The following is a 10,784-nucleotide window of genomic DNA, read 5'->3' on the forward strand; positions in this document are numbered from 1 at the left end:
TTTCCTGGTCTTCTTTCTCCATGAGGATTTGGTTGTAACCCAAATACGAATCTAGAAAGCTTAGCAGTTCGTGCCCTGCTGTTGCATCGATGAGTTGGTCGATATAGGGCAATGGAAAAGAATCTTTCGGGAAGGCCTTATTTAGGTCTGTGAAATCAACGCACACCCGCCATTTCCCGTTTTTCTTTTTTACCATGACTACATCTGTAACCCATTGGGGATATTTCGATTCTCGGATAGAACCGTTGATGAGTAGCTTATCGACTTCAGCGCTGACAGTCTCATTTATTGCGGTATTGAATTTTCTCCTCATCTGTCGCACCGACAAATATAGTGGGTTGATATTCAGCTTATGCGTGGCGATGTCATTCGGAATGCCTAGCATATCTGAATGGGAGAAGGCAAACATGTCGGCATTGTTAGTTAAAAATTTATGGAATATACCTGGTTCTGAGAGATTATGTCCGATATAGGCCTTTTTTTTGCAATCGTTGCTATCTAGTTAGACGAGGTCAAGATCCTCGATGGTAGAGTCGGCGGCCTCTATGATTTTAGGATCTTTGATAACATCTGTTTGCGCGTCGGGTTTGGTTCCTGACGCTGCTAATTGTTATGCTTCCGCGTTTGCTCCCTTTAGTTGATGGGTGTGTGCGCAATCTTGGGCGATGCGATAACATTCTTGCGCGGTGCGTTGTTCGCCTCGTATGTTAAATATTCCCCATGGAGTAGGGAACTTGATTACCTGGTAGAGACTTGACGGGATGGCTCGCATGACGTGTATTCATAGTTGCCCTATAATGGCGTTGTAGGTTGTGTCTTAGTCCATGATGTGAAACGTTGTTTCCAGGGTGACTCCCCTAGATAGGACAGGTAACATTATTTCTCCTGAAGCTCATTTGACTGCATTATTAAAACTTGTTAGTGTTATGAAGCGCGGTATTATTTTACCTTCGAGCCCTATCTGTACGAGGACTCGAGGATGGATAATACACGTGCCGCGTCCTTCGTCCACCATTATTCTTTTTACATCACTATCTGCAACGCATAAAGTAATAACTAAAGCATCGTAGTGGGGGAAAGACAAACCGTCGGTATCTAACTTATCGAAGACAATACTATCTTCGAGGTTGTCATACCGTTCGTAAGTGATCGACCATTTAAGTTTGCGTGTAGTGGTGAATTTCACATGGTTGATTGTTGTCCCGTCACCTCCACCAATGATCATTTGTATGGTGCGAGCTGGAGAAGGTGGTTCTGGAGGTCCCTGGTGTTGCTCGCGTCTGCGGGCGAAATTGGCTCGACCTCGGTCGCTCATCAGTTCTCTCAGGTGTCCCTGATTTAGCATCCTCACCACCTCCTTCCGTAGACCTATGCAGTCCTCAGTTTTATGACCCCGTTCCCGGTGAAATTCATAGAGGTAATTTAATTTTCGAGTACTTAGATTGGACTTCATCTTCTGCGGCCATTGTACCTTCACGTCGAGCTTCTCTAGTGCATACACTATTTCTGAAGGAGAAACACAAAAATTGTGAGCAGATAAAAGTAGAAGCACCTCTTTCATTTCGCGGTGTCGTGGTATGTCGAGGAGGGCCATCCATGTGCCACGGGGGGGGGGGGGGGGTGATGGTTCCTCTGATGTAGGGCTGGTGTCTCTCTCGATCGAGACGGGGACCCAGTTGGTCCCTTCGACCATCATTGCGTCGATCTTTCCTTGCCTCTACTTGAACTGATGTCAGCCGTTGGTTTGGGCCATTAAGATCGTCCTTATCGGCTCTCACCTCGGCGCAATAGACGTTGTGAATTTCTTCCCAAGTGGTGGGAGGATATTTCATGAATCTGCTTACTAGCTTTCTGGTTGCTCTTGACCCGTTTCTGCTCAATCTGTTCTGAAAGGCTACTACCGTCATCCCTTCCGATACATTCGGTAGGCTCATTCTCACCCTGTTAAACCGGGCTAGGAAGTCCCTGAGTCCCTCGCCAGGTGTCTGCCTGACGGTGAATATGTCGTTTACCCTGGCTTCTGCCTTTTTGGCCCCTGCATGGGCGGTGATAAACTTGTCTACCATTTCTTCGAACGTTGCTATTGACCGTGCCGGTAGTTGTGAGTGCCAGGTTAGGGCTCCCCCTGTCAGGGTTTCGCCAAACTTTTTCAGTAGCACCGACAGTACTTGCTTTCTCGAAAGATTGTTGCCTTTTACCGTTGTGACGTAGTGAACGATATGATCTTCTGGGTCTGTAGTACCATCGTATATCTTCAGGTACAGTGGCATTTTGAAGGTTTTAGGAATGGCATGGGGGGCTTCTTCCTCATTGTATGGTTGTTCGATGAATCGGCCAACGTCTCGTTTTGGTAACAACTTTGGGGCGCCTGGTATCTTATCAACCCTTTCTTGATGCTCCTTCAGCTGGTCACGGAGTGCCTTATTTTCATTTTCCATTTCCTCCACTTTCTTTAGAATGGATGTGAGCGCGTCACTACCTGCATCAACAATAGTATGGGTGTTACCAGTTCGGAGGGCATCTTGCTCGTCAGTGTCTGTCGTGATTTCTACGTGTGCAACATCCCTGTTCTCCCTTTGGGTGGGTTTGTCAAGTATGTTGTTCCAAGTGCTTGTTAGCCATTCTTCCAGTAACCCTTTCACCACCAGTGGAGCCTCTTCTGTCAATGACGTGGAGGCTTTCTTTTCACGTGAAACAATAACGCTTTCGGGGGGGAAGCATTTCGCCTAAGCGTAGTGCTTGGCGTCACATTTTCATTGTCCTCCCTGTCGTCTTCATTGATAGTATTCAAAATGTTGGCGGTGACATCTGCTATCACTTTCAATCTCGCATCTCCTTTCCCTGCCATTGTTAGTTTATGCAAAGCTAGGAAAAGATGGCTATGTATTCCTTTCTATGATCTATATGAAACTATGATTTCAACTAAAGAAATCCCCACAGACGGCGCCAAATTGTTTGACCGAAAGATGTCAAAACCTTTATGATTAAAACAAATAATGATAAAGATGGGGTCAATCTTAGTTAAACACAATAAAATCTAGATCAAGCGATGGAGAGAGTAAGCAAAATGAATGATGTAACAAATATGTTGGAATCAAATGAATGCTCGTAAATGTGAAGACTTAAATGCACAATCAAGCTTGAAAGGTGCAATCGGCGTTAAAGAGGGAATAAATATGAGATGATTGGGGAATCTTTTTATCTTCTCAAATAAACAAGACTGCTTTTGTATTCACTCTCAGAGGATTCTTTTACAAAGTGTTCTTTTTTCTTTTTTCCCGTCTCTCCTTTTTCTTTACTCACTCTTCCTATTTATAAGGGACAATCTCCCAAAAAACCCTAGAAAGTACAAAATAGAGAATATTCGAAAGGCATATTCTTGCTGTCTCCCACTAAGTTTACACTGTTGTGGATGTTATGCATTGATTGACTGCCCTCAATCGTTGCCTTTCACCACGACGACCACCAGACGGTGCATCATGATAACCTCGTTCCTTGTCCTACTTGGTAATGGTCGTGGTTGTCAAATTTGGACTCATACACTTCCCATGTTATTTGTCACCCTAATCGACCGAGGAAAGGCGAAAAAGACAAGAAACAAGACATGATTAACATCGACATTTTCGTCTCTTTTGAATTTTTGATGAAGCTAGTTCACCCCCTTTCTCAGTTTTGACTGTCCTCCAAATTTAGCGTTTGGACTCGAATGGCACAAATTTCCAAATGGCTACACACAAATGATCAATCCGTCTTTCTTTCCATTAATAACATCACCCTATGTTTGCAAGTACTAAGCTCTTTTCTGATGTCGTAATCCCATCTTGATTTCGATGGATTTGTTTTCATTGTCTTCTTAATTGGTAATCAATACTCTATTATACTCCTTCATTCTATTTTATATGTTTTAGTTTGACTGCGCATCAAATTTAATAATGTAAATAAAACTTTTAAATTTGTGATTTTACACTAAATATATATACTATAACATATCAAAACTCAAAAGTACCTTTGAATCTTGTGATCCTAAACATATTTTGCCTTTCCTATAGAATTGTGTCATCAAGGGTAAATGAGAATATTGGATTTAAGAGTAGTTAATTATAACAAGAGACATTCTTAAGAAAAATAAACTAAAGTTTTGGTGTACAGATTTGCATACACTTGGCATGAATAGATCGTATATATCTTTTTCTCCAAATGCTCAAGTTCACTTCGCTTCTTTGTTTATCCTTTTCTTCTTTTATTTATTTTGATAACAACGAAATATATGGACCACAGTAAGCAGACTTGAGCCTCAAGTTGTTTTGGTTCACGAAATTTGAGCTGCAGAATTCATATAGAAATCCCTCTCCTCCTCCAAGTAGCAATCATTCATTTATTTTCATACTGAATATCTGTCAGTGGCAAATATTGCTACATAATTAAGGTGAAGCCAAAGGAACCTACTCTCCCACCAATTTAATGCTCAAATTACTTGGAGTTATTATTGGAGCGTGTTGACTATGTACTTCTTGAAATGGTCAAACACCACCTTAGGAATGAAACTCAGTAAGGAATTAGTCAACCCTTAAAACAGAAATTGTCTTTTCTACCAAGAAAGTCTAAGTCAACACCCTTGCAAAAATTCTGGTTCAAGCACTAGCTGATTATTTTTTGGAAGAAAATTTGACTAGTGGGAGCCAAGCAAACCTAAAACAGACACAAAACACTTTAGTCAATGATATATTCAACTCTATTTGCTGCTGGAAACCAACAGAAGGCGAAAAACTTATCATGATTTTCTCTCTAGAATTTTTTTTGGCATAGCTAATAGGAGCATGATATATGTTAAAACTCGTGTAATTCTTAATTTAAGGGGTACGGTACTCTAAGCTGAGGTATATTACTATCAGATCAGTTAGCACCACCAACATATGAAAAGGCAAACAGGAGAAGAAATGATATATTCAGCTCCAGCTCTAGTATGTTTTGCATTTTGGAACTTCAAATTTCTGCTTTACTCTACCCTCAATGACAATGTGCCCCCTGGTAGCGAGTAGTGACATGAACTTTCAGTTAAATACTATAAGAAGCATCCACATTTGATCTAATAATTAATACAAAATCATCCCATATAATAAATACAACACGATGCATCAAAGGTAACTATAATAAAATGTAAACAATCCAAACTCTTAAGCATAAAGGTGTAAACAAATAATGAGGCTATTAAGTGAATTATGCAGCTATAATTGCATGCCTTCTACGCTGCAAATAATCATGGAGTTCTTGATATCCACTTCTGTAATGCTCCAGTGAGAAACATAGTTGCCGTATAGCCTCCCTTTTCTCCTCAGCTCTATCTGAGATTACCAATGTTTGTCTCTCCACTTCCTTCTGCAACTCCTCCACTCTTAGCCTTAATTCCTCTATTGATCTCTGTGCACTTTCAGATCCTGCAATAAGCTGCTTCAGGTGATCCTTCATTTCTTGGATTTGAATGTCTCTTGACATCACTTTTGCACCAAGTCTCTGTACCTTAGCATTAACCTCATCTTTCTTTGTCATTAGTGTGTCATACTCCAGTTTAAGCTTGTCGAGATCTTTATTCAAACCATGGACTTCTTCACCTTTCTTATTTATCTCCATTTTCAAGCATTCAGTTTCAGCCTTCCATTTGATTTCTTGTACTTCATGCAAAGTTTTCATTTCAATCTTCTCAGCTTCACACTGTCTTGCTTTACGTTCTAATGATCTGTTTTGCATCTCTAACTGTTCAGTCTTTGCCTCTAGCAGGGTCTGCTGTTCTGACAAACTAGTTATTTGAGACTGGAACTGCTCTTTCTGCCCGCAGAAGCTTTCTTGGGCGTCCTCTAGTACAGCACTGATTCTCCTGATCTCTTGGTCACGATCTGATATGTCAGCTTTGTTCCTCATAATGCTCTCCTGTAGTTCCAAGGTATGCCTTTCCTCAGAATCAAGCTTGGCCTTCAGCAAGATTAACTCTTCCTGAGTTGATTCAAGCTGATCAGCCAAATAGCAAGTGTTCTCGGTGATCACTTTTGAACAGTCATCCTTTAACCTGGCAACTTCTTCCTCTGACGCCTCAAGCTTATCTCTAGTCATTTCCAACTCACTCGCCAATTCCTCAATCTTGTAATCAGAGTTTGATATCCGACTTTCCAGAAGAGCTACTTGCTTTTGTAGTTCTTGGATCTTTCCTTTGTCCGTTTCGAGATCATCCCATAGCATCTCAACCTCACTTTCTGCTGAACTAAGCTGCACTTTCAGGAAAACTATCAGCTTGGCAACTGATTCATTTCTCTCAAGCTCATATTTCAACCCCTGTAGCTCTTCTTCTGAGAAATGGATTCTTTTGCTTGAAACACTGATCTCATGTTCATGATCCAGGATACTGTTCAGCACCATTTCATATTCCCTATCTTCTCTATGGGCAATTTGGTTCTTGCTTGGCGGTTTGGTCCCCATGTCCAAATAGTTGCCTTGCAATGTCATTTGTGCCCCACTTGAGGCCAATTTTCGGTGCCCATCAGGAGATGAGCTGTATGATTCTAAATCAAATTCTGGTAATAATGATGAAGAATCAAAACCTTCCTTGACAGATATATCAGAAGAACTACAGCAAGAGCTCGCAGATGAGTTAGAAAGAAGAGCCTGATCTGCACCTTCATTATGAACCAATTTCTGGTTTTGAGTAAGCAGGGAGGAATCATTCTTAAAAAAAGCAGCATCTTCAGAACGCTGCACTGGAAGGGAAGCTGGACAGAGATCTTCATTTAGTTGAAACTCACCTGTCTGAGCAGAATATTCTACATCTTGTTCAATCAAATTCTCCATTTTCTTGACAACTGTTTGAACACCTGCATTTATGTGATTTTTTTTAGCCTTTTCATGTGCTCCAATTTTAGTCATAAGATGAGTGATAAAAGAATTGCTACTCTACCCAAGATCATTGTCCAGCTGTTTGCAATTTTAACAACTTACTAAGGCATTCGAATCCAAATTATGGCAAGACATGAAGCACACTGTAAAGGAGTTATTTGAACCCTATCATTCTTTTTAAATTAGGGAATTAACCCATTATGAGGCTACATAACATCAATAGTTTCAGCAAAGCAATCCAAGCTTTCACGGAATGTACCATCTTTGATATATATCATTAAAGTTTATGACATTAAAGAAATGATTCAATTGGCAAACACCAAAAATATAAGATGTAGAGAAAAAAATCTTTTATTTTTTCTAAAAAACATGTGAAACAGAGATAATCACAAAAGCAAGCAGTGAATAAACAGAATGAACTAAGATTGCTTAGAAGATTAAGCAGAGTGTGAAACTAGAAGCTTTCGAGACTCATACTGCATTGACTTCAGGTAGAAATGAGTTACTTTAGTGACAAAGAACGACGTAGTAATCATGTTCAAAATTAGATTGTGTAGAACAATGATCAGAAAAGCATGTAGTGTCAACTCCATTAACATAATCCATCAAAGGTCAAACAGATACTCTCAATGCTCAATATGACAGAACCATTAAGCACATAATACAGATCATTTTTCATATGTAATGACAGAGTTCACCATGATTTCCAGTGGGAGCAACTTGAAACGAAGCAAAATGAAGTACGACTCCAATTAATAGCTCAACAGTTCAGGAGAAAGTCGTCGTATTTGATCACATATTCGTGCATCATAGTGATCTGCAATTAAGCTCCCCTTGAACATTATCTCTCCCTTAACCAAGAACGTCTATAGATATCTAACCAACAAAACCAAAAGAACACTTCCTCCATTTTAATTTACATGATAATGTTTGACCAGCACAGAATTTTACAATACTCACTTTTTAATTACTTATGTATTAAGGTAGTGGTAGTGGAAAAAAATAATTATATTAGTGATAGTGCGAAAAAGATTAATAGAACATATTGAAAAGTTAGTTTGAAAGAGAAAACATCATAATAGAGTAGAATTTACGTTAATGGATTTGAATTCTTAGAAGATCTGAAAGTTGATAAAAATAGAATAGTGTCAAACATTTTGGAATAGCCTCAAAGTGTCATACAAATTGAAACATATCGAGTAATTCCTTCTACCATAAATGGTGGAGTAGAAGTTTATGGATCGAACATATATGATATTACACTTCGACAATGAAGCTTAATTATATCTGAATCTAAGTTGCTCGGACACGGGTGTGAGTGCCTGACACAGGTACGGATCTAGAGGTCGGATCTTTCGAGATGTAAATTCTAAGATTCGGGTATACAGGGATCCGACTAAAAATAATTCAAAAAAATAAAAATATAAAAATATCTTTAAATTATGAGAAATTTTGTGGAATACTTATGTATAACTTGTAAAGTGTGAATTTCTTTTTTATTTTCAAGTTGTAGATAAGTAAAGAAGTGATTTTCTAGATAAGGTATGCTATTTTCTTCAAATTTACCCTAGTTTTGGTTCTAATTTCGGGAATCAAATTATATCTTATCTCGAATTTTTTCGTCCGTCGTGGTCAAAGTAATCAAAATCGTTTGACCAGATCCTGTATGGATCCCATACCCACATCCACACTAGTGTCGTATCGACACGGGTGCGGCACCTAAACTGCCATGTGGGAACAACTTAGATCTGAATAAACTAAAGTTCTAAAGAGTAATCTTCTATCCTAGAGGCTATGTATGTATTTTCCTTGTTCTTATACCATGGGAAAGTACCTCTGCCAACATTTTCCCCCCGTCTCATTGAGTCACCACTCCAATTTAGCGGCTTCTATCAAATTTATGAAAATGGACAAAAGTAAACTATGAATCAACTACATTTGCACTATTACTCTTGCAATTTGGCAACTAAAGCTCGTGTTTAGAGATCTCAAGTGGAGAGTAACGAAATGTTTATACGCCGGAAGGGTGTTTCGTCACATAACATGGACTAATGAGAGAAGACAGAAGCAAATAGAGGAATAAAAGAAGATAGAAAATCGAAGCAGAAAGAAGAAAAAAGGAAAAGAAAACAAAGAGATATTAAAATTGAATCAATGCAAAAGAAGATACCGAAATATAAGTGAAACAGAAATACTGTACAGAGAAAACCACAGCAAGTAAACAACTCAAAAACACGGAACAAACAGAAAAAGAAAAACCATAAATAAATGAAGCATGAGGCGTTGTAGGGATGAAACATACCTCGAATTGAGCGAAGAAATGCGACCTCAAAAGAGAAACCCCCAAATTTGCAACTGATAGAAAAAGGAAGATGGATTTGAGAATTGAAAAGATTGGGAGTGAAAGTGAGAAATACTAGCTGGTTTGTGAGGATTTTTAAAAGACAAGTAGAAAAGGGTGAGAAGAGGTGGAGTCCACCACAGAACACGACAATGACTCGGAGGCGGGAAAAGTATCTCAATTTCCGGCCTCTTTGTTTCCCCCCTTTTCTCTTTCTATTTGTCCCTTTCTTTCATTTTCAACATTCTTTTAACGATTTATTTACTCAAATGTTCTTTGATTTATGTTTACAACGGTTTAAACAATTAATCAAGTATCCCTTTTCGCTTAATACAATTTAACTACTCTTTTAGTCCTATGAGTGTCAGACTATTTTAATTTTTAAGTTTTTTGAAATAAAATATTTAAAAATTACATAAGATGAACTAAACTCATAATAATTAACAACTCAAAATATTTTATAGTTGTATGTGCGGTCAAAGAAATATTCTTTTGATTCTCCAAATAATAATCTCGGCATGTAGGATAACAATCCTAGCTTGAGAAATCAAGTGACAAAGTTACTTCTCCAAAATTCTTTTTCCCAAGTCATTTAAAAAGGCAAAGTTTAAGTTGAAAATAAAAGTTTTTCCTATTACAAAATTAAATGCATATTTTATATTATATCCAATTTATTTTCCTAAATGGTCAATCAACTTGATGAATTTACCTAGCAAAGTTATTTTTTCTTTGTTTTAGGACAAAAAAGTCAATAAAAGTATTCATTTGTTTCTCCAAAAGTTATATACCCTGTAAAACCCACTTTTTATATGAAAAGATAATATATCTGTTCTGAAATGTCACCTGAAGATGACGCAAAGCAGTTTTCTGTTTTTTCGGCGATAGCTCGAGATGTGCTAAATATGTCAATTTCAACAGTTGCATCAAAAAGCGCATTTTACCAAACAAGGCAGCAACTAAGAGATACTGTCGAGACCCAAAATTTTCACCATCAGGACCGTGATGGTGCCTAACATCACACTCGCTAAGCAAGTCAATGTTAGAGTTTTATTGACCATTTTCCTTTACATTTCATCGATTAAAATTTAACAAGCTAGAATAAATAGAATTAAATGCGGAAGTAAGTAAATAATCTTTTTGTCCATATACTATTACCAATGTCATTGCCATTACTACCCAATATTCGGTGTCACAATCTACGAACATACTATGATTTTCTACAAATATCGATCCGAAAGAAATTACATCTATTTTGGAAATAAAAAAATAATAATATAGAGATGTAGAAGGGGATGCCAGGGCCTGTGGGCGCTAACAGGACTACCTTGGGTCTCCTAACTTTGTAATCTGAAGCCAATCTCTCAATCAGCCTCTACTAGCTCCAAAATCTGCATAGAAAGTGCAGAGTGCAGTATCAGTACAACCGACCCCATGTACTGGTAAGTGCAGATCCTAACTTCGACGAGGTAGTGACGGGGCTACGGCAGGGCAATTACAATTTAACCTGCATACAGTGTACAATAAAAGCAGAAAGAAAAACAGAACAAAATAAAGCAGTAAC

At 38.4% G+C, this 10,784-nt stretch overlaps 1 protein-coding gene across 1 annotated transcript; it reads right to left on the bottom strand.

Annotated features, from left to right (window-relative positions):
- Nucleotides 1-5,060: 5,060 nt before the first annotated feature.
- On the bottom strand, nt 5,061-9,413 carry LOC104215852 (protein NETWORKED 4A-like). Its single transcript, XM_009765777.2, has 2 exons — nt 9,185-9,413; nt 5,061-6,860 (listed from the first exon to the last, which is right to left on the bottom strand). Exon 2 carries the CDS (start codon nt 6,835-6,837, stop codon nt 5,218-5,220), a length of 1,620 nt encoding a protein of 539 aa, XP_009764079.1. The 5' UTR covers nt 6,838-6,860; nt 9,185-9,413; the 3' UTR covers nt 5,061-5,217.
- Between the last annotated feature and the right edge of the window lie 1,371 nt (nt 9,414-10,784).

Source organism: Nicotiana sylvestris, chromosome 3 (assembly GCF_000393655.2).
Source record: "Nicotiana sylvestris chromosome 3, ASM39365v2, whole genome shotgun sequence".
NCBI lineage: Eukaryota > Viridiplantae > Streptophyta > Magnoliopsida > Solanales > Solanaceae > Nicotiana > Nicotiana sylvestris.